Raw genomic sequence first — 23,497 nt, forward strand, 5'->3', positions numbered from 1 at the left:
CAATATTTTGTGTGTAGAACATCTCACATAGACAGTATGCATCAGGCCATGTAAATGGGGTATTTATAACATTTATAACCGGGGGGTTAAAGTGCATTTTGGAACTCTGACAGTGATTGGGGAAGAGGTTGGTGTTTCAGTTAGATCCTACCAAAAAAAAAAATGATCACAGAATCATTACAAAATGAAAAATCTCTTGCCAGCATGCCATCAGAGTGTCTGCACCCCAGGAGACTGATGAGTGGCAATGCTGCGAAACAGTTTTGGATGTATCGACTGGTGATAACATGGAATGCAAATTCAACAATGCAGTAGAATGCTGTTTGTGTCCATTTAGTGATTTTCAATTAATTAATTTAGCTAGTGCTTCATGCACATCGAGCATCAAATCTGTGTTCACAAGATCAAGCTATAGACCTAATCACCAAGCCAACAGTCGAGCTACAATTAAAATGAATAAAAAAATATACCACATACCTGAATAGTTCCTGGATTCATGTGTGTCCCTCATTTTCATCCAGGAAAATCCAGTGTCTCAATGTGCAAGTTTCAAAGTAATCTCCAAAGATCACAGGTAAAAGATCGCAGGTAAAAGATCGCAGGTAAACTTAGAACTTTAGAAAATTCTCAGGTTTCCTGCAAACCTTCTGCTATACATATATACACACGACTTAAGTATTATGACGTCACATCGATCGTGACATCATAATCGGAAGAGTTCTGCCTTCAAGGAGGATGGACATCTATCTGTCTGTCTATCTATCTATCTATCTATCTATCTATCTATCTATTCTTTTGTTATTATGCTGATGCAGTGGTATTTTATTAAAGCTCCTGTTTGACTGTTCTAAAGGAATGATATTCAAAACCGTATATTGTAGTGTTAATTAGTGTTCAAATATGACATAATGAGTGATGGGAAACACATTGGGTGTGGGCCAATTTAATAATAAATAAATATTAAATAAATTAAATAAATATGATATTAAATAAATTTGCCATTTAATAATAATAATAATAATAATAACAACAATAATAATAGGATTATTTCTTAAATAATTATGAGTATGAGCACTTTTCACTGGTGTATTTTTGCATAAATAACTTCTAATAAACTCCCTTTTCAACGTAAAGAAACACGTATTTCTTTTCTTTTTTTTAAATAAATAATATAAAAAAAAATAAAAAACTAACACTGAAAATGGGTCCGTTTTTAAAAAAACCTGCCCAAAAGCATGACACAACTACTGCGCTCGACTCACTGAGTGATTCAGAGTGAATCAGTTTACATGTTCGACTCACTGAGTGATTCAGAGTGAATCAGTTTACATGATCGACTCACTGATTGATTCAGAGTGAATCAGTTTACATGCTTGACTCAGTGAGCGATTCAGAGTGAATCAGTTCACATGCTCGACTCACTGAATGATTCAGAGTGAATCAGTTTACATGCTCAATTCAGAGTGAATCAGTTTACATGCCCGACTCACTGGACAGCATGTTGTTGACGTTTACATTTAGTACATTTACAGCATTTGGCAGACACCCTCATCCAGAGCGACTTATATTTATCTGATTAATACAACTGAGGAGTTGAGGGGTAAGGGCCTTACTCAAGGGTCCAGCAATGACAGCCTAGTGCTTGTGGACGCCTGAAACATTAAGATTTCCCTTCACTGGAGCTAAGAGGCCCAAACCTGTTCCAGCAAGAACTTGAGTGTCCTGCACAGATCCCTGACCTCAACCCCACTGAATACCTTTGGGATGAACTGGAACACTGACTGCACCCCAGACCTCCTCACCCAACATCAGCGCCTGACCTCACTAATGCTCTTGTAGCTGAATGAACACAAATTCCCACAGCCACGCTCCAACATCTAGTGGAAAGCCTTCTCAGAAGAGTGGAGCTTATTATAACAGCAAACTAAGATTTGAACAATTGAAAGATGCTGTTTTACTTTCTTTTGCTCTATCTATCTTAGATACATAGTTTTAGTTTCATAGTTACATAGTTTTGCATTTAAATAAAATTATTAATTACAATTCAAAACAAATTAATTATTTTTATTTAATAATTCTCACACCAATTGATAAAGCTAATAAACAATGTAAATTTCAAAACACATATTCATGCTAGTTCAAATATTTTGCTAAGAAATTTAAAAAGATGTATAAAATCTTTTCCCAAAAACATGACTGTGCTATTGTTTCTCTTTAATAAGTACCAGTGTGAACTCCATAGACAACTGATATATGCTTTGACTTTCTATCTATCTATCTATCATACATATGTATTTATACATACATAGTTTTCATAACTTTGCATTCATCAAAGTTTTACACATCTTCATTCTATTTATTTAAGAAAACTCACACCATTTTATAAAACTAAGTAAAAAAATAATAGTTTTCAAATCCAGTAATTAAGCTGGCCACATATTTTGCTTTTCATTTTATCTTTACAGATGTCTGAAAAGAGTAAACACTTTTGATTTATTAAAATCAGTTCTGATGTCTCCACCTGTGTTTCTGAAAGCAGTTCTGCCAGTCAAGCTGTGAAGAAATAATAATAATAATAATTTATGATGATGACTTAGAAAAAGAATAAATGAATTAAACATGCTATTATAGTGTCTAGCATTATGTGGATGCTTACCACTTACAGATTTATTTCACTTCTTCACATCCACTGCCTCGCTCATCCGTTTCAGACCTTCAACGATCCTGCATTTATCCTTAAATGATGACAAATCACTACTTTAAACACATATTACTTATCCAGCTCGGCAATATGGTCTATATTAGCTACAGCGCTGTGATATGTAGCTCGTAGTTACCTCGTGCCATTGCAGCGTGTTTAGTGGCAGAGCGAGGTGACAGTGTGGACAGGTGCTGATCTGATCCTCATCTCTCCAACCCATTTTCTCATTCCGCTTCTTCTTCTGCAGATCCGACAGTGACAGAATCGTGTCTTCAGGCTTAGAGTCGGCGGCCTGGCTAACACGCTGATCTCTCGAATCGTTGTCATCAAGCTGTGTGTGTGTGTGTGTATGAAGGGGGTGATTTTAATATCACAAAATTTTAATTATATATATATATATATATATGAAATGAAACATTATATAGAGAGAACTGTACCTCATCCTCCTGCAGAGTGCTCGCTGGCAGAGGCTTTACAGGTCCATTAATGGATTTAGCTAAAATGGACAAAAACAGGACTATAAGAATTACAATTTGCATTCATTCAAAAATTAGTTATTGCAATTCCTAATTTTTCTGTTTATTAGAGAAAGCAGCTTATTAGTCTACATTTTATTTTCTATGCCAATTGCTAACTAAAGAAAAAATAATAGTTTTCAAATACAATAATTATGCTAGTCAAAATATATATTGATTTGCTTTAATCAATAATTTTTTTTTACAGATTAAAAAAAGTTTAATTTTAAAAAAAAGTAATTACTTTTTTAATTTATTAAAAATCAAGCATTTATTTTTGCATTTATTTATAACAATTAATAATTTACCTGAATTTAAATTTTTTTTTTTTTTTTTTTTTTTGTGAAACATCTCACATATATTTGCCAGCAGGTAAATAATATATTTATAACATTAACTCATTTTTGCCAAAAAATTAGACAGTTAGAAACCGTATAATTCCAAAGTTGTTAATATATATATATTTTTTTATATACATAAATACAAATATTAAATCCAACCGAAAACCGTAAAATAACCTATTTCCATGCTTATAAATGTTGGTTGTTCTCACAAGCAAAATCAAAACCAAGCTGTAATTTTTGAACTCTACTATATAAAATATTTTTTCTCTAAACAGGAGGTGGGGTTCTGTCCCAAAAGTATGTCAAAATACACCAGACCTTCCTCTGAGACAACCAGACTGTCGCTCATCATTTATTATATTAGACACATGCTTTGACCCTGACACAGACATTAGACAGAATGAAATCAGACAGACTCACTTATGAAGCTGAAGTCCTCAGAGGTGCAGATCTGAGCGTGCTGGAGCTGGTCTTTCAGGGTGACGTACCGGTTACACTCCTGACAGCGTTCTGTCCGACTCCCACAGGCCACCATGTGCTCCTTCAGATTGCTCAAAGGGAGAGCCAGCTGACAATACTCGCAACTCTGAAGCCTCTCTGTGCATTCGTTTGTCTGAAAGGGGCACAAAGATGGACAGAAATGCCTTTAGAATATTTTTACCTACTTTGTTCTCAGACTGAGTGTATGAGTGTAAGATGAGGCATTTACTTCATGATCTGGTAGCTTGCATTTTTCCATCTTCATATTGCACTTCTTACATTTTACCTGTAATGGATATTTTACAAATTATACAAGATTTAGCAAAAATAAATAAAAAAATTAAAAACAATAGCATACAACAATAAGCAGAGGTAATATTGTTTAAGTGTAACATGTTAGTGACCGGAGTGTGCTGTTCCTGTCGATGTTCTTCCAGCTGATCCTTAGGCACCGGTTCATCACAGTCAGGGCAGAGACAGAGGAAACGCTGGCAGTGAGCTTCATGCATGGGAAGGTTCGTCTTCACCACATCTTTATTGCTGTGGAGTGATGTAGAGCGAACATTAAAACCGCAGCACAGTGTTACAGAAACTAAACTGTCACCCAAACCCAAACGCTGAAAATACTGAAACTGAATACTAAAAACTGAAAGGTTTGCTGATGTTTATTTGTTGCATTGCTTTTACATCGCTTGATTTCTTCAATGAAAAAAAACCCCAATCAGTAGGGTTTTGCTTCTTTACAGAATAAATGCTTACTTTTCATCTAAAGTGAATGTAACTCCCTAGCAATGCAGTTCACTTTCATCACCGTGTCGCACTCTTGTGCTTTTAGGAGCTAAATCTGACTATTATCTCTTATGTTTGAGATCCTTGATATATCTTCTGCTATTAAACACTATTATATCTGTGTTAACAATAACAATATCCCCGTATACATCCCCTTAACTCACTAAATCTCCCCTTAATCATTAAATCTCTAAACACATCACAAATATTTCATTATAAAACAGTTAGTTCCAGTCCACTAATGTGACTGGTTGAGCGGTGTACCAAGAGTACCTATATTTTCTATAACCGCACTGGGACGTTTCACTGTGTGTATAACACCGCTCAACTGCTTTGCCTAGTTCAAAACGGTTACTACAGTAGTGTTAATGACATCAGCAGCGGACATGGCAAACGATACATTTTTCATGAATATAACTTTTGACTTAAAATATGAAAATGAAGACGTGACACCAATTTCACTGGAAGTTCCTTTAACGGGAATGTACAAATCAATATGCACAAGCTAGCCAGCTAGCCAACACGCTATAAAGTGAGTGTAGCTTCTTTGGGATCTATTTCTGCTAGTGAAGCAAAAATATACAAAATATTTGGCCAGATTTTGTACGAAATATCACATACTCAATATTAATTTCTTGTTTCTAGAACTGTTGCATCTAAGCAAGATCACATGATTAGCTACAGCACTTGTGCCTTTGGCCGAATCACAGCCGTGCCGATATTCAGTGTAACTGCACTCTTGGTCGTGTGATATTGCGTAAATCTTTAATGTGTTTTAGGATGAAGTTTTCTTTTAACTTTAAGAGTGTGGCTGCAGATTTTTAATCCAAATGAGCAGAAACACACACAGTTCCACTTGTATAATAAGCCATGATCAGATGATCACAAGCCTATGCAAATTACACTTTTATTGGATCTTATTAAGTCCCAGCCACCAGGTGGCGCTGCAACAGCACCATTTCCTCGACCTCCAACATTAAAAATCCTTCACTTAATATTTCTTTAGATTTCAATAAATATTTCTTATTTATTTTATTTAATCCTAATTCAAATAAATGAGTAAGGATAAATATATTCACTCTAGATTCTCTAGCCTATATTCTTATAACCTTTAGTTATTAGTCTTGATTTATGAATTTCAGATATTTTCTCACTCCAAAAATTGTCAAACAATTTTTTTCATAACATACAGCAGGCTACAGATATATTCCTTTCTCAATTATTCTTTCATACCTTTGAGCCTTATACAGTAGCTTATAAGTTATTACATTATAATTTTAAAGTCCTAAATGTCTACCATGTCTTATATATGAATGAATATGAATGAATATGAATGGATATGAATGGATGAATGAATGAATGAATGAAGCTGTTTTGGTGGCTTGTGTTTTTTATTTTTATTTTATTTTTTATTTCATTTTTCAGAGACAAGGCCTCCATATCAGTGTGAACTGCATCTATTCTGGAGGTAGTTTATTATGCATTTTATTATATTTCATTTCATTACATTTTATTTGGCAGTTCTAGACACTTTTAGAGGCTATATAATCTATGCCAAGCAGTACTGAAGTTATTCTAGCAGGTTTGTTTATTTCTATTTCATGCAGTCTGATGTTATTTTGAAAGGATAGGTTACATCCCTTTCCACAACACTTTCATTTTCATTTCTCAAATGACGTCGCTATAATGTTGATCTGTTTACTCTGGGCTAAATTATGTTCACATGTTAAATATGAACTTGTCCACAAAGGTTAAATATTACATGTCCACAAAGGTGAAGTTTAATAATCAGATAGTCAACAAAGACATGTTACAATCTTTCCTCTTTAAATTCATGTCACAAGTTCACAGACAGCCTTCAGAAAGCACCTGACCAAAAAATATACATAATACATTATTCATATTCATATTCATATTCATAAAGATCAGCTTCACTCTCACCAGTGGTTGCAAATCGCCAGCTCTTCTGCAGTGTCCATCCCTACTGAGTGCTCAATCCGGACAAGTTTCACTTCTGGGAAACAGAAAGCGTACTAACTACCCGCGCATGCGCAGTTTCACTTTCAGCACCAACTAATTCACCCACGTGTATTTCTGATATTTTTATTTTACTGACACTTTTACTTTCAGGATAGGTTTAAAGACTAAATTTTTTTGAGCACACGTTTTGGGAGTTTGACCAATCAAGAGAGTCAGATAAGTGTTTCCTGTGTTCACTTCCTACTTTCTGGAATTATCTAGGCATATTGGAATGATATAATTATTGCATTAGACAAGTCAATCCATCCATCCATCCATCCATTCTCTGTACTGCTTATCCTACACAGGGTCACAAGGAGCCTATTTCAGGGGACTCGGGGCCCAAGGCAGGGGACACCCTGGATGGGGTGTCAACCCATTGCAGGGCACATTAGCACACACACTCACATTCACATTCTACAGACAATTTAGAGATGCTAATCAGCCTACAATGATTGTGTTTGAAGAATGCGGAGAACATGCAACTCCACGCACACAGGGTGGAGGCAGGAATCGAACCCCCCAACCCCAGAGGTGTGAGGCAAATGTGCTATGTAATCTTCATTTACCAATCAGTATGGTCTTTAAAAACTGCTTCATCATGGTCAGGGTCATGGTAGCTTTCCTCAGGAACACTGGGTATGAGGCGGGAATACACCCTGGATGAGATGCCAGTTTATTATAGGAAACCCTGCATGCACACATTCCCAGCTAGGGGCAAATTTAAGTAGCCAATCCACCTATAGCATGTTTTTGGGCGGTGGAAGGAAACTGGAGAACCCGGAGGAAACCTACACAGACATGAGGAGAACATGTGAAACTCTACATTGACAGTCACACGAGCTCAGGATCGATCTGGGAACCCTGGAGCGGTGAGGCACTACACCACTACGCTTTAAGGTTACTTTAAACTTACATTATCAAAATTTTGAGACAATTAGAATACAACTTTTTTGAACAATGTCCAGACACAGATAGAACCTTATTATTTTGTAATTATTTTATAATTGTCTGGTTTTGGAGGAGACAGATGCAAGTGCAGGCTTCTTATTTTATAACAGACAAAGTCAAAACAAGATTCACAAAATGAGCAAACCAAGCCCATGGAGACCACAGCATGGAGCCCACAACAGAGTCTTAACAGAGCCAGACAAACAACCAGCAGGACTTTAATAGAAACACTAATCAAAGGGAAACACAGAACAGGTGAATGTAATCAGAAGAGCACTAGCATGTGACAGGGTCACGTGATTTGGCTGTAGACTGTGAGGCTGATGGGAAATGAATTCCAAGGCAGCCATATTGTGAGGCCTTGATGAACCCCTGGAAGTGTGTGCATATGTGTGTGTGTGTATATATATATATATATTCGACTTAGCTAATATAAGATGTTAAGCATAGTTATCTGTATACTAACACTGCAAATAGTTATAGTTAACTATATAGTTAATTTTTTAGGGGGAAAAAAAGATTAAATAGACCTACAATGAAGTGATTAATCAAACACTTTACAAGTAATGTTAATGGTAATGATAATTAGGAAGTTTTTTTTAATTAAATAGTCTATGCTATTTTTTTTTCTTCCCCACTCCCGTCAACACTCAGATACAACAGATCAACAGAGAAAATGTCGGCATTTTTTTGTTTAGTGGTGAAGGCATTATGATTTCAGGCTGTTTGTGTCCATCTGAGATTTTTGTTAGAGTGATATTTTAAGAACGTGTGGTTGAATGTTTGAAGGATTTATATGGATTGTAACCAGCAGATGAACTGAGTAGATTTTGGAATTGATCCAAACAAGATGAAGGTCACAGCAAGGTCACATGTCTCAAATAGTTTTTCTGTAATAGCTTCCTTCCTGTTTGTCATACAGCGATGTTACTTACACCTTCATGTTCAGGAACTCAAAGCCAATTTTCTGGCTACCTACCATTTTTGCCATTGGGCCATCCATCTGTCAGTCCGTTGGTAGGAATTTGTATGGACTTATCCTTGCTTCCATCAGATGAACTGATTACAATTTGGCATCAATGAATGATATATTTTGAGGTATTTTAGGCATACATAAGAAGGACTACTTTTTTTTTTACTGTGCATTGCTGCAGAATCATGTACAAATCCACCATCTAGCTGAGTTTATGCCACTGCCAGCAAGCAGTTCCTGACTGTTGTAAACAGTTCCTTAAATCAGAAATGCTAAAAATGCTGTCTTTTTAGACTGCCTTTTTTTAGGCTATTGGTTCTGGATGATTAAATAATTTTTCGCAATTTTTAAAATGGTAAGTCGTGAGCAGGTAAAAAAAAAAAAATCAGTATTGCACAAGTCTAGCTGTTACTGAAGATGAATAAATGAATGAAAATTGGTTTGAAAGAATGTTTATTATTGGTGCCGGATGGCAGGAGCTTCAGTCAAAAAGACGAGCTGGTGTTTCAATAGAAATAGGAATAACACTTTATCTGCTGCCGTCTTATCTTGCAGTTATGAGCTTCAGTGCTGGTAACTGAATACCAGTGTCTATTTCAGTTCAGCACTCACACTGTCATAGTGACACTAATTATACACATTTGCTGTTAGCCTCGTCTCTGCTTTATTGCATCTTATTGCTCTCAGATGTGTTAATTACTCATTGCACCTACTATTGCATGACTGGATTGTCCTCATGTACCAGTCGGCTATGTTTGTAGGTGGGAAATGGCTCTGGGGGCATCTGGCTGCACTGACCGGATATGTCGTGTCTCATTTTTCAGCGAGTGCTGAATGTTTTGTGCCGGGAGGCTGGAAAAGGTCAGATCAATGGAGGTTATTGTTGGGTGGCTCGCAGGTCCAGCTTCAGCATGATGACTCTAATTTGTGCACTGGAGCACACACAGGCTTTATTATTGTGGTGGATTGTGATATTTAGAACCATTATGTAATTCCAGCACCATTATATCAACCTGGAACATGTCTAGCTGTTCATGTAAAAACAACAAATACATTTTAGGACACTGAACACACTCAGAAGAAAAGGTTAAATCTAGCACCCTATAGGATTTTTCGGTTTGTTACTCTGAGGGAACAGTTGAAGTGTCCATGTATCTACAGCAGAGGGTTTTTCTTTTTTAGTTCCAAGTAGAACTCTTTGAAAACCAATAAAAGAAGCCAGAACTATCAAAATAAACTTTGAGAAATGATTTGAGATTTGAGATGGGATTCTGTGCAATCTGGCAACCCGAAATCTCCTGTATCCTATCACATATTTTCATGTACATGTTCCAATATCTCTCAGCTCAATGTTCGGGAAATATTAGATGTAAATATGTAAGAACATTCAGTTCTGTATGTGTATATGTAGAATATTCATATGTACTGCATTGGCAGAACTCCAAAAAGATCACTGCGAGGACATTTTGAAGGGTTACCAAGGCAACCCAAGAAAGTGCACCAGTTCGAAGGCACGCTGGCTCTCAGTAGGCTAATCTGCCAAGAGATTGGAGGAGACTCGCACAATGGCATTAAGCAATCAAAAGCAATGAGCAGTTTCGACAGGAGGAAACATTGGATCTAACACACCCTAAAGGCATGCATGCGTGTGTGTGTGATTCTAGCTTCCTCACCAGATAATGGTTGATTATTTACATCTATTAGCAGGGCATCGACATCACCAGGAGCCCAAATCAATACTAATACCTCTGTTTTTGAGATTATAGGCACTCATGGGATCTATGCCACAAGTGGTCATGTATTTGCATCAACTTAAAAGAGCACTCCAGTGTTTTTCAACCTAATCTCATGTCACCACATCTGTAACGTATGTAAAATTACCACAAATAAGAATTTCAACACATTTCCTTGTACTGAAAAAAGATAAGTCTCGTAGAATAGAAGTCTAGGGGCAGAGGTTGGACTGTCGTTACGCAGTTATGCAGAACATTTTTTGTGGAAGTGTTTGTAAATGAAGCTGAGAATTTGTGTTGATCTGATGACACATGGCACATGGATACCTAACACCTTTACTGCTACAGTGTAACGTTATAATTTTGAATTTCCTTCATACAGTTGCATGGAGAAGTTTGGGCACCCCTGACCAAAGTACATATTTTATTGATTGAATGTTAATACACACTTTCTGTTGTGCATGCAAGATGGCCCAAGAATATCTCAGAAACAGAAATGCAAGGAAAAGTGGGTGAAAATTCATTAAACAAGAATAGTAAGACTCCTGGCTGGCTATAAAAAGGGTTTGCAAGCTGTGATATCTGCCAAATAGGATGTTACCGTTTTGTACTGATTAGGCAGGGTGTCCAAACAACATTACTACAATTACAATTATTATTTTATTTTTATTAAAGTAATTTGCTGCAGAGGTTGTGTTTATTTCTTTCCATTTCAAAAAATAAAAAAGTTACTTGGCCAGGGGTGCCTAAACTTTTGTACACAATTGTAAAACTGCACATTTAAACATTTATTGATTATAAATTTGACATTTGCCCTTTATCTCTCTCTCTCTCTCTCTCTCTCTCTCTCTCTCACACACACATGTGCGCACACACACACACACACACACACACAAAAGATCTGGTGGATAGAGATTACATAAAAAAAATACTGGAGTATTCATTTAACATTAATACAATTAAAGTTATTGACATCTTTTACATAATGGCTAAAACAGTTATCTTCCACCAAACCTCTCCTCAGATATTTTAACACCAGGATATATGTATTATATTTTAAATATGTATTATATAAAATATTGTATACACATATTGACATTTTTGCATCATTTACCCAACAATGTGTGCTAGTGGTGGAATGGTTATCTAATCGTGATTATCGACATTATAATCATAGCAGTTTTGTATCAGCGAGGATGTTATTACTGAAACTGGATTTTCAAAATAGGATTTAAAGTGAGTGTGAAGAAACCGTGCCTAATAAAGAGAATTTAATGCGGTGGAGGACCCAGAAAATGTCTGCAGCTTAAAGGTTATTATATAAAAAAAATCCTGACAAAAATACTTCCTCAGTCAAGTAAATTCTTTACCTGTGAGGCAAAGGTGCTATAAGAAATGGACTCATAGGATGTGTTGCAGCTAATAAATTAGATATTTATTATAGAATTTCAAATAAAAAAAGTCCATTAAGAAGAAGATCTTTTTGAATGATTTGAGAACTTCATTCATAAAGGAAGCAGTATGTCAGAAGAACAGCCGGTGTGAAACTCTGACGTTTATTTGCAGATTTGTGTGAATCACAGCGGCGGCTCTGTCATGGGCTGAGGAATGGTTTAGCCATCATTCAGATGAATCATGAGGAACGAGGAATAAAAACAGATTTTGATTCATCAAACTGTGTGTATGCTTCAGAGCAATAAGGATCACCAATTCAGATTACAAACAGGATTAAGACCTACTCAGGCCTGATGGAGTGGAAGAACGAAAAGGATGTTATAGCATTAGAAATCCTGGACAGGCAGCAGAAAAACTGTTCATTGAGTTCAGAAGAATTTACATTAGCACTACTCATGTTATAAACTTTTTAGCGAATAGTAAGGGAGGCCACATAAACATTCTAAATACATATACTGTAGGTATAGATACATACACAACTCCAGAATTATTAGGAAAATAAATCATATAATGTAAATGTATAACACACATGTAAATGTAAATATATAAATACATTACATTACACTACACACAATGGCTATGTTTACATGCACATCAAATTCCGATTAAGTGTATATTCACTCTGCAGCCATATTCCGAGTACGATGTTTATATGCGTACAGGCATCGGAATATTCCTGTATACATGGTTGTTGTAAGTATGCCTGAGTTGCCATTCCTAAATAGCTAGCCTACAGCTAAGCATCTGTTAGCAGCCACAATTCCTTAGGGACTGAGCATGCGCATATTTATCCTTTCGGTCCATTTTCTGAATAAGGTGTTTACATGCAACAAACTTCCGATTAAATCAGGCATATTCCAGGAGTGGGAATCGGAATTTGGGGAATCAGAATAATCTCTTAATTTGTCTTAATCTCAATCGGGCACTCGGATTGCAGCATTTACGTGAATCAATACTAATTAGAATATTGCCACATTCTGATTAATATTGGAATATTGATATGCATGTAAACGTAGCCATTAATTCTTATATTTTTAATTTTTTTAAATAGTAGTATTATCTCAAAAAAAGTAACATAGCTATTGACAAACAACATTAATAAATGCATTATTATAACATTATTGGCTACATTTACATGCACATCAAATTCTTTTTAAGGTCTATATTGGGGTTGCAGCCATATTCCAAATATGATGTCTATATACATACAGGCATCGGAATATACCTGTGTACATGGTTGTTGTAAGAATGCCTGAATTGGCATTCCTAAATAAATGAAAAATGTCAGGTAATGGATATAAAAAATTACATAAAACAGTTATTAACCTATTGGTCATGAACACCATTGACATGTATGATAGGGGAAAAAGAAGAACCGAAAAACCTACTGCAAAACATGGTGATTGATGATTTGGGGATGTTTTGTGGTTGGTGGTCCAGGAGATTTGGTGAAGACTGATAGTACCATGAATTCCTGTAAGTAACAGGAAGTCCAAAATCTGGTTGACTTGGCTGTAGATGAATTTTTCATAAGATAAATACTGCAAAAATACACCAAACTCAAACAAACACAAAATCAATGTTTTGTGATGATGATCTCAGTCTCCAGATTTGAACTGTGTTAAAAATCTGTAGTCAGAATTTGGAAGCACGTTCAATAAAGAAGCTTAAAGCATTGTGCATTCAGGAGAAGTAAATGTGTCTCCAACCTCGTTAGACATTACCAAGGAGACTCAGTGCTGGTTGTCTCTGCAAGGGAGGAATCATTGTGTATTAATTGTAGGGGTGCCAATTTTCAAAACCAGTGTTTTGCAGAAAAAAAAAAAAAAAAAACACACAATACTGCATCCCCACATGCTTAAGCACTCTCTCTCTCTCTCTCTCACTCACACACACACATACACACACAGAGCCTCTCTCTCATTTTCCCATCGGTGGCTTACTCATAATTCCCTCCCTCATCCTCGTTCCTGCATTACCCCCATCTCTCTCTCTCTCTCTCTCTCTCTCCCTGTAGTACACCACGCTCTCTCAGTCTCACAGCTCGTGTGTAGAAACACTCCATCCCCACTGCGTGCTATGTTTACTCCAGCCTGCAAGTCACTAATGGCAGACTCAAGGTAAGATGTTTTAATGCTAACTCAAAGCTTGATGCATATTTATAACACACGTTTCGCTTACTATCTCATGTTTTTTTTTCCTAGTGTGTGTGTGCATGTGTGTGTGTGTGAGAAAGAGAGAGAATGGGTGAGATATTGCCAAACTGTTACTGTGACACTTGGTGCATGAGTGTGTATGAGCAGCTGCAGCCTCTCTCTCTCTCTCTCTCTCTATCTCTCTCTCTTGTTCTCTCTCTCCCCCTTGTGTGTGGTATTAAACATCATCATGAGCTGTACTGTATATTGTTATAAATCTGGACATGAGTCATTAGCCATTGTCACTGCAACAACTCTGAGAATCAGTCTTTCCCTTATAGTGGATGTACCTTGCATGGTGTTCTGCAGTTCTGCTCAGCATATGCCGTGCATGACACGGTGTCATTTCTGATATAAACTGAATTAAAGTTGTAATTTTGCAACACTGGGTTTGCTTTTTCAAGTGTGCACATTAAGGTGTGATGGCATGTGTACATTTGTGTGTGTGTATGTGTGCATACGCATATGGGGAAGTGTAATTTGAACATTAAGAACATGTTGCGTGGTTCGTTAATCTGTTTGGCGCACTGCTCACAGCAACCAACCCACTGCAAAATGTGCCAAGAATTCACTACACAAAATATACAATACAATATAAAATACATGCTTTAATTTACTACTAGATTTGAAACAAACCTGTTGCACTATGACTCTGCCTTAAACCACAACTATTTACAATTTAAGTGAGTTACACATTTCACATTACTCCTAACCACCAGGAGCAATGTGTAACACAAGGAAATCTTCTTGTGTGTGCACCTTCAAAAAAGTCATGATGTTATATATGATGCAGTATTTGTAATAAATGCTGCTGTCATGCAGCCATTTTCCCCTGGAACTTTCTTAATTCATCAAAAAACATATACACCATATGAAGCTATCTGCTTAGCAGCTTGTGATTATGGTCAGAGCTGCAGGTACCCTGTACCCCAAAGCTGGAGATAGCATCTCTTCTACCTTGATGAGTGTAATTTTTTTATATTGCAAGCATTTTTAATAGTATGCTACAGAGCTGTGTAGTGTCCATTAACTTTATTTCCCATGTATTTGCAACCATTGATTGCTACGTTATTTTGACAAGGTGTGCAACCTTGTCAAAATAACGTAGCAATCAATGGTTGCAAAATGTGTTGCTTTTACACTTAAGTAAGAGTCATTACATCTTACCTCTCCCTGCTTGGTCGGTTTCTCCTTCTGCATTTCCACCTCTGACTATTCAGAGTCTAGTCACTGTCTAGCTGACTAGAAAGCCTGAGGAGATGTGTGGGCTAGCATGGTTGAGTAGTTTTCCCTTGCCATGCCACTTCACTAATATGCAGAGTTTTTGGTGGTTTTCTCTTCACTTGACAGATCCCACGTTTCTCTTCATTTTGGTTGGATTTCCCCCAGAGTGATTAGCTAAAAGATGCATGCTACAAGAATTGTATTCACACAGCCGGTGGCTGAACCCCTTGGAAGCCAATTTGGAGAGGTCTCAGTTTAAACTCTGTGGTGCATATTCTATCTAATACGATGGATCACAAGCAGGTCGGGTGTGGCCACATGACTGCCGTTGATGTATTGCGTTGCTGGTGATCTCAACAGACAGTGAACTACCCCCAGATGGGTGCTGCCCAAGTGCTGAATGCTGATGCACTAATGTCATGCTAGTGAGAACTAGCAATATTGCATCACGTGTAGAATACACTAGCTGTGAGAATGGCAACTACAGCATCGTGTGTGGATAGCACAATCCATTCTGCCGGACGTGTGCATATCAACCCTTTGGAAATCTTTACACTTTGGCCTGGCCTGGCGACAAAGGGGCCCTGGATTGGACAGCTCAGGATTAGTCATCACAAAGCCAGCATAGCCAAATGGACTGTCTGCATGGCACCTTTGGATCACAGCAGCCTGGTTTCATGTTCCAACACCCACAAGGTTCCCGTCTGCCTCAAACAAACCTCAGGAAAGGAGAGTCACGTCCTCAGACCCCTGGTATCCAGCTCATGCGGTGCCCCTAATGCCCCATGGAGCATGGCTCTAAAGGCAGCGGCTGGCGAAGGGAAATGTTTGCTAATTGGAAAGACATCACAATGTTTTGTTTAGTTCAGCCATCCTTGCACAGTGCTGTAAGATAGCACCCCCTGCCGGGGAAGATTTATTTAATTTCCACACCCTTCACACAACTTTCCTCCTGTGATTAATTAGCTGTGTTTAGCTGCATAGCACACGACTGACTAGCAACTGAACAAAAATATTCCAAACAAGCCGCATATGACATCATTCAGGTGTAAATCATACACATTGTCCCAACAATAGTTGTGGGTGTGGGTGTGGGGGGGTATGTGTGTGTGTGTGTGTGTGTGGGATGCTTAATGGATGCTTTATTTTCCTGTGGATTTAAATTGCATCTGTTCAAAAATGATTATTAAACAACCAAAAACAAAACAACCTAAATATTTCATCCAAAAGCAGTTAAAACACAATATTAAAAACTGAAAACTCGACAACGACCTGCATTTATCACCCCAAATCTAAGCCTACGGATGAGTCATGTGTTGACGCACAAAGTGCAGAAATGGATCTCATCATTTTTATGTCCTGCGGGAAGTCCTTTATTAGATTTTCTCACTTTCACCTGCGGTTTGATAATGACTCCTCAATCTGGTCCAGGGGCCACAAATGTCCAAATTCATTTTTCCAAACATGCACCACAGCACCTGTTTCCACTAATTAGGCTGCCTTCGTTTGTCCCTCTCCCTAGGTTTGTTAAGAGGCAGAGCTCGTTAAGCCAAACAGGTGGTGGTGTGCTGCTCAAAACAAATTCCTCTGTAAACCCAGTGGTCATTATTAAGGACTGTGACTGTATGATTGCAGCGTGTAGCGCTGTCATTACCACCACACATGAATTTTATTCCTCATATTTCAGGTTTTGAGTTTGTTCACGTATTGTCCATCATGAACAGATCACGACTATGCCATACTCCCTCCTTTCACAGTGAGAACTCTGACGGCTTCTTCTCCAGGGGTTGAAATTAGCAGCCATTTGCAATGCACTTCACTGTAATTTTTCAAAGCTGAAGCTGATGTTTTACACTCATTGACACTGATCTAAACAAGAGCAAGCATCTCAAATATCTTTAATAATGAATGAATGGACTAAGCAACAAACAAGTTTCAGTGAGTTGTTCTATAGTGTTTGCACTTGGTTAAATAATTTGGACCCCAGCATTTCAGTATACTTTGTTTGGAATGTCTTGGTACTTACCATCTTGTAGACCCGCCAACCCTGAAGAAGTCCCATCAACAAACATCTTTCAGTGGCATCCTTAATAAATATAGTCAATTGATGCTAACTATATAATTGTCAAATATTAGCCAAGTGGAACATACATTGATAGATTTTATTTCACATTAAGGACCCCAAAATACTCTGCATTTACTTTGACAGAATGCAGGGGGTGGGGATGGGGGTTGGCCTATAGCGAGGGGATGGGGGTTGGCTTATGGCGAGGGGAAGGGGGCGGGGCTTCCATGATGTCAGCTAATAACAGAGAGTTCCAAAAACTTACGCAACTGTCAATCATTCTAGATTCACAGGTCGATTGGCTCATATGCTGTTTTTATTGGGGAAAAATGATTTTTTTGTATTTTTAGTCATAACTTGTTACAGCGGAGTTCCCACGCAAAATGTATGAAAGTTGGCAGGTCTGTATCCCAAAATAATTACTAATAGTTAAATGAAAGTGAAATTAATATTATTTCAAAACCGAAATTCTGGACACACTGGGCCGCACCTGAAACCAAAAACAAGTAAAAATGTCTGACACGTCTGTTTCAGGAAGTCCCTGTGTCGTCATGCCATGGTTTCCATCACAACAAGCACTGTTTTCGTGTCATTTTTGTTTTTGGTTCAATCATGTGCTTTTGTTTACATTTCCGTGTGCTTTTGTTTCTGTTTCTGTCTTGTTATTGGTGTGCTAGCTGATAGTGTCCACCTATTCTGTGTTTAGTCCTAAGTTAGGTTGTCTGTTTTCTTTGTCTCATGACAAAGCCTTGTTTTCTAGTTCTGGTTCTGTGTTTTTGACCTTTGTGCCTGTTTTGCCTGCGATTATGGATAATTCTAGTTTATTGCAGTCTGCTCGTTTTTTTTTTAGCCCTGACAGACACTGACTGTGAGATTGAGTGTGAAGTAAAGCACATGTTAGGTTTTTGTACTTGTGTCCTGCCTTCACTGACCGCACCTTACAGACTGTAACCGGTAGCTCATGTAGTAGACACTAAAGGTACTAGACACTTTGTAGCTTTGTGACTTTGTCAATATGCTCTATTAACCTATGAAATTCAACCTCTTTGACAACAGAGAATGGCTGGACATCTAAGGCCATGAATTCCATTATTTTTCAGTCTTTTCAACAAACCTGGCTACAGACAGCATCAGCATGCAGCAGGGACTTTTCGCTGTAATCTGCATATTGAGCAGGACGCCATGTTTTTAAGTGGTGTATCAATCCAGGAGTGGAGAAGTGCTTGGGTGTTATTCTCCTTCTTCATAATTGGGGTGAAAAGTGATTATAAATCACTGGTCTAATGTCCCTTATAGAAAGCATGAAATGTTTTCACATTCTGACATTTTCACTCCTGCTGAGCAAAGAAAAAAAAAAAAACAGCATTTTTAATCTCTTTCTACCTGTCATTACCACTAAAATTATTTGGCAAAGTGGTCCAATTATTTGGCAAAAAAACTGTTTGATTTGCCACTTCATTGTAGGCTTATTTAATCTTTTTTGGTCAAAATTTCGTGCTTTTTTTGCTCTTTCCGAATGAACATTTTCTGTAACCTCAATTTCTGTGCCTCCCTAATAATGACCCCAAGCTTTAGAGACTATCTCTCACTTTAACCTCATAAATACCTAGAATTTATTGAAGTGTGAAAGAAAGTGTGACTATCAAACATACGCTGCAAAAACAGCAGAGATTTGATTGAAAAACATTTAATCAGGAAATATATACATTTATATTTATATACATATACAAAAACATTTAATATAGGAAATATGAACGTCACATCTATAGCAACGTCATCATCCGGAAAAAAAAAATTAATATATAATTAAAACTTTATAATATGCAGCTTGAAAGCATCAGTGAAGAACAAATTAATAGTATTCATTAAGACACTGGTATACATCAGATGTGCCTGTTCCTACCTGAACTCTTTAATTCTCCTGCATTCAGCTCTGCTTTTCTCACACCTTTACGCTTTTGTCTCTCATTTTCTTCTGCTCTAGTGTGTGTGCGTGTGTGTGTGTGTTTGTGTGTGGGCATGGTTTTGTATCATGGCAGGGACCAAATGTCTCCACAAGTATAGAAATATGTGACAGTTATGATTTTGTGGGAATATTTGGTTGGCCCTTCTTTTTTAAACAAAAACTGCAGCTTTTATTTTAAAAAGAGACAAAGGGTTTCTTATTGGTTGCTGTAGTTAAGGTTAGGGATGTGGGGCAGCACATTAATTAGCTGTGTAAATAAGTAATAGAGGGTCAATGGAGGGTCCTCACAAGGATAGTATGGTGTATGTGTGTGTGTGTATGTGTGTGGTAAATGAGAGCTGCTGAATGCTAATGGAAAATAACAGCAGGACCTTAAAAGTCACCTCAGCTTTGTATTAGTCAAAATCAATCTTCAAGTGTGTGTGTGTGTGTGTGTGTGTGTGTGTGTGTGTGTGCCCATATTGCAGAGCAACACTGTGTGAAGTGTGACCATCATCTGTTACTGAATAATCTGTGCTTGTGAAACCCTGTTGCATGTGGCACTCATGAATGTGACTGTCTATTTCTGAGCATCAGAGGAAATGTACAGAGGCACAGCAGAACGGCGCACTGTGAGGGTCTGTGCGGGCGTGAGTGGGGGTTGTGCACGCTTTTCTGTGTACGTACTTGCTGGATGTGTATGTGTGCATATGCATAGAACATTTCAGCTGTACATCCGCCACACTATAGAAATCTGATGCAAGTGAACTGCAGAAATTCTACAGTAATCTTCTGCTGTTTTTCTTAAATAAAGTAAATTGCTGAAATAATGTTCAGAGATTTGGATTGAATTGGAATTTTCATGGATTAAATGAAATTTAAATCTGAACTGAGGATGAAGCAAGTTGCAATATTTACACCCGTTCAGTAGCATGCATGTAATTAAATTTTTGCTCGTTTATGTGACTTTAGTTTAGTCATGGATTGAACAGTCTATGCAGGTATACTGCATTTACTAACAATTAAACTAACAATTAATATATGCCTTATCTCACTTTATTACTTTGTTAACATTACTTATTGTTTATTAATGCTAAGTGTAACATTTGCTAATGTTAATTAATGCAGTTAACGTCCTGGTAGATCACTACACCTTAGAAAGACTCATCTCTTTTTACAGTATATCGAGAACTACCCACGTTACCTGCCTCCCAACCCAGCACATGCAAAATAAGATGCAAAATAAGATACTTTGCTACATTATGCATAATTTATGAGTATTTTAGTAATTTCAGTGATAGGCAAGTGGCCATTTCTTGCTTTTCTCTTCACAACTCATTCACCAAATCATCAAGCTCCAGCTTTTAACAAGCTTCGACTCAGTGGCCAGCACTGACAGTATGCTGGCCCATTTTAGTTTGTTGTTCACTTTGAATTCTGACACATTAGGGAAAATTCTCTGGCTTCTCTTTCCTTTTTTTCCCCTGAATTTCTTTCCAGTACTGTGACTTTACATTTATTGGCTCATGTGCCATGTATCATATTGTGTGTTAGAGAGTAATGGTTTGAATACTATATATATATATATATATATATATATATATATATATATATATATATATATATATATACACACACACACACACACACACACACACACATACACACTGCTCAAAAAAATTAAAGGAACACTTTGAAAACATCAGATCTCAATGGGGAAAAATATCATGCTGGATGTCTATACTGATATGGACTGGGTAATGTGTTAGGAACGAAAGGATGCCACCTCATTTGATGGAAATGAAAATTATCAATCTACAGAGGGCTGAATTCAAAGACACCCTGAAAATCAAAGTGAAAAAATGATGCAGCAGGCTAGTCCATTTTGCTGAAATTTCATTGTAGCAACTCAAAATGGTACTCAGTAGTTTGTATGGCCCCTACGTGCTTGTATGCATGCCTGACAATGTCAGGGCATTCTCCTAATGAGACGACGGATGGTGTCCTGGGGTATTTCCTCCCAGATCTGGACCAGGGCATCACTGAGCTCCTGGACAGTCTGAGGTGCAACCTGGTGATGTCGTATGGACTGAAACATAATGTCCCAGAGGTGTTCTATTGGATTTCGGTCAGGCGAGCGTGGGGGCCATTCAATAGTATCAATTCCTTCATCCCCCAGGAGCTGCCTGCATACTCTCGCCACATGAGGCCGGGCATTGTCGTGCACCAGGAGGAACCCAGGACCCACTGCACCAGCGTAGGGTCAATGGGTCCAAGGATTTCATCCCGATACCTAACGGCAGTCAGGGTGCCATTGTCTAGCCTGTAGAGGTCTCTGTGCGTCCCTCCATGGATATGCCTCACCAGACCATCACTGACCCACCACCAAACCGGTCATGCTGAACGATGTTACAGGCAGCATAACATTCTCTAAGGCTTCACCAGACCCTTTCACGTCGGTCACATGTGCTCAGGGTGAACCTGCTCTCATCTGTGAAAAGCACAGGACGCCAGTGGTGGACCTGCCAATTCTGGTGTTCAATGGCAAATGCCAATCGAGCTCCACGGTGCCTGGCAGTGAGCACAGGGCCCACTAGAGGACGTCGGGCCCTCAGGCCACCCTCATGAAGTCTGTTTCTGATTGTTTGGTCAGAGACATTCACACCATTGGCCTGCTGGAGGTCATTTTGTAGGGCTCTGGCAGTGCTCATCCTGTTCCTCCTTGCACAAAGGAGCAGATACCTGCTGATGGGTTAAGGACCTTCTACAGCCCTGTCCAGCTCTGCTAGAGTAACTGCCTGTCTCCTGGAATCTCCTCCTCTTGAGACTGTGCTAGGAGACACAGAAAACCTTCTGGCAATGGCATGTATTGATGTGCCATCCTGGAGGAGTTGGACTGCCTGTGCAACCTCTGTAGGGTCCAGGTATCGCCTCATGCTACCAGTAGTGACACTGACCCTAGCCAAATGCAAAACTAGTGAAAAACAGTCAGAAAAGATGAGTAGGGAAAAAAATGTCAGTGGCCTCCACCTGTAAAACCATTCCTGTTTTGGGGGTCGTCTCATTGTTGCCCACCTGTTGTTAATTTCATTAACACCAAAGCAGCTGAAACTGATTAACAACCGCCTCTGCTACTTAACTGACCAGATCAATATCCCAGGAGTTTAACTGACTTGATGCTATACTCTGATTAAAAAGTGTTCCTTTAATTTTTTTGAGCAGTGTATATAATGTGTGTGTGTGTGTGTGTGTGTGTGTGTGTGTGCTTATCAAGGGCCCCCTAGTGGCCAGAGCCCCAGTGCAGGGAGTTTTGGGGTTGTGGTTGATGGATTTTGGCCTGGGTTTATTTAATAAAGCAATCAGCCATGAGCTGGTGTGCGTTACAGTGATTTTATCTGTGTCCAAACCCCGCCCTACCCATGATAAAATCCTGGTAAGGCACACTCTCAAGTGCCTTATTGTTTTTATAAAACGATGAAAATGGCAGTTCAGTAAATAATATCATTTTATTAATAATAATATTCATGATAAACAATTCTAATGTGAGCACCACAAAACAACGCTTCCTCCACATTTTTTCTTATGTCTCTGTTTTTTTGTTTTTCCATAAAAACAACAGCACAGATAGACATGATAGACAGCGTTCGCTTTTATTTTTGTGAGAAAGCACCATAGCACGATTCGAGGGTTCAGCTGCACTTTGGTGAGATCTCTCTAGGTGAAAGAATATTTTGTATATGAGCCTCGTCTGTGGGCGATCGTGCAGCATTCAAAGCGCTACATCCAAAACAACAGACAGCAAGGGATTAAAGACGTGTAGTACGAGCAGTGCAACGACTCAGCGTTTGAAATCATGGAGTAGGTACTGGGAATAAATGTAGTAGTTTTACTGATTTAAAACCTGGTGCATTCATTAGGAATACGATTACTGTGATGCCATTACAGGTGTGCGTATATCATGGATTATACAATGGCTTTGAACTCAGCTTAATAAAATTTTAGAGTCTGTTTTATAAAAAAAATAATAAAGTAATGCAGTAACTTATGTTAATGGTAGGGCTGTAGTCAAGACCACCATGGTTAAGTTCAAAACAAGTCAAAGAAAAGG

At 38.1% G+C, this 23,497-nt stretch overlaps 2 protein-coding genes across 3 annotated transcripts in view; one reads left to right on the plus strand and one right to left on the minus strand.

Annotated features, from left to right (window-relative positions):
* Nucleotides 1-2,049: 2,049 nt before the first annotated feature.
* xaf1 (XIAP associated factor 1) lies at nt 2,050-6,843 on the minus strand. Of its 2 annotated transcripts, none has more exons than XM_026934713.3 (8): nt 6,771-6,843; nt 4,445-4,580; nt 4,270-4,326; nt 3,981-4,173; nt 3,139-3,197; nt 2,838-3,032; nt 2,664-2,735; nt 2,050-2,553 (listed from the first exon to the last, which is right to left on the minus strand). In XM_026934713.3, the coding sequence occupies exons 1-7, from the start codon at nt 6,806-6,808 to the stop codon at nt 2,673-2,675; spliced, it is 741 nt and encodes a 246-aa protein (XP_026790514.3). In that variant the 5' UTR covers nt 6,809-6,843; the 3' UTR covers nt 2,050-2,553; nt 2,664-2,672. The 2 variants fall into 2 exon arrangements, with proteins under 2 accessions (XP_026790514.3, XP_026790515.3); XM_026934714.3 differs by having other exon boundaries at nt 2,657-2,735.
* Nucleotides 6,844-13,948: 7,105 nt separating this feature from the next.
* rap1gap2a (RAP1 GTPase activating protein 2a) overlaps nt 13,949-23,497 on the plus strand; it is a 116,345-nt gene continuing 106,796 nt past the window's right edge. Inside the window, exon 1 of the mRNA XM_026934707.3 lies at nt 13,949-14,080. Coding sequence (XP_026790508.1) covers nt 14,040-14,080 — 41 coding nt within the window. The 5' untranslated portion in view covers nt 13,949-14,039. The remainder of the gene's footprint in view (nt 14,081-23,497) is intronic.

Source organism: Pangasianodon hypophthalmus, chromosome 14, assembly GCF_027358585.1.
Source record: "Pangasianodon hypophthalmus isolate fPanHyp1 chromosome 14, fPanHyp1.pri, whole genome shotgun sequence".
NCBI lineage: Eukaryota > Metazoa > Chordata > Actinopteri > Siluriformes > Pangasiidae > Pangasianodon > Pangasianodon hypophthalmus.

Bases quoted from the DNA above. Each gene is read 5' to 3' on its own strand.
- xaf1 (XM_026934713.3), bottom strand. From the start codon at position 6,808: ATGGACACTGCAGAAGAGCTGGCGATTTGCAACCACTG. The intron at 4,327-4,444 runs GTCACTAACATG...TATCCATTACAG, and splicing joins GACAGGAACAGCACACTCCG to GTAAAATGTAAGAAGTGCAA. The intron at 3,033-3,138 runs GTACAGTTCTCT...ACACACACACAG, and splicing joins GCACTCTGCAGGAGGATGAG to CTTGATGACAACGATTCGAG.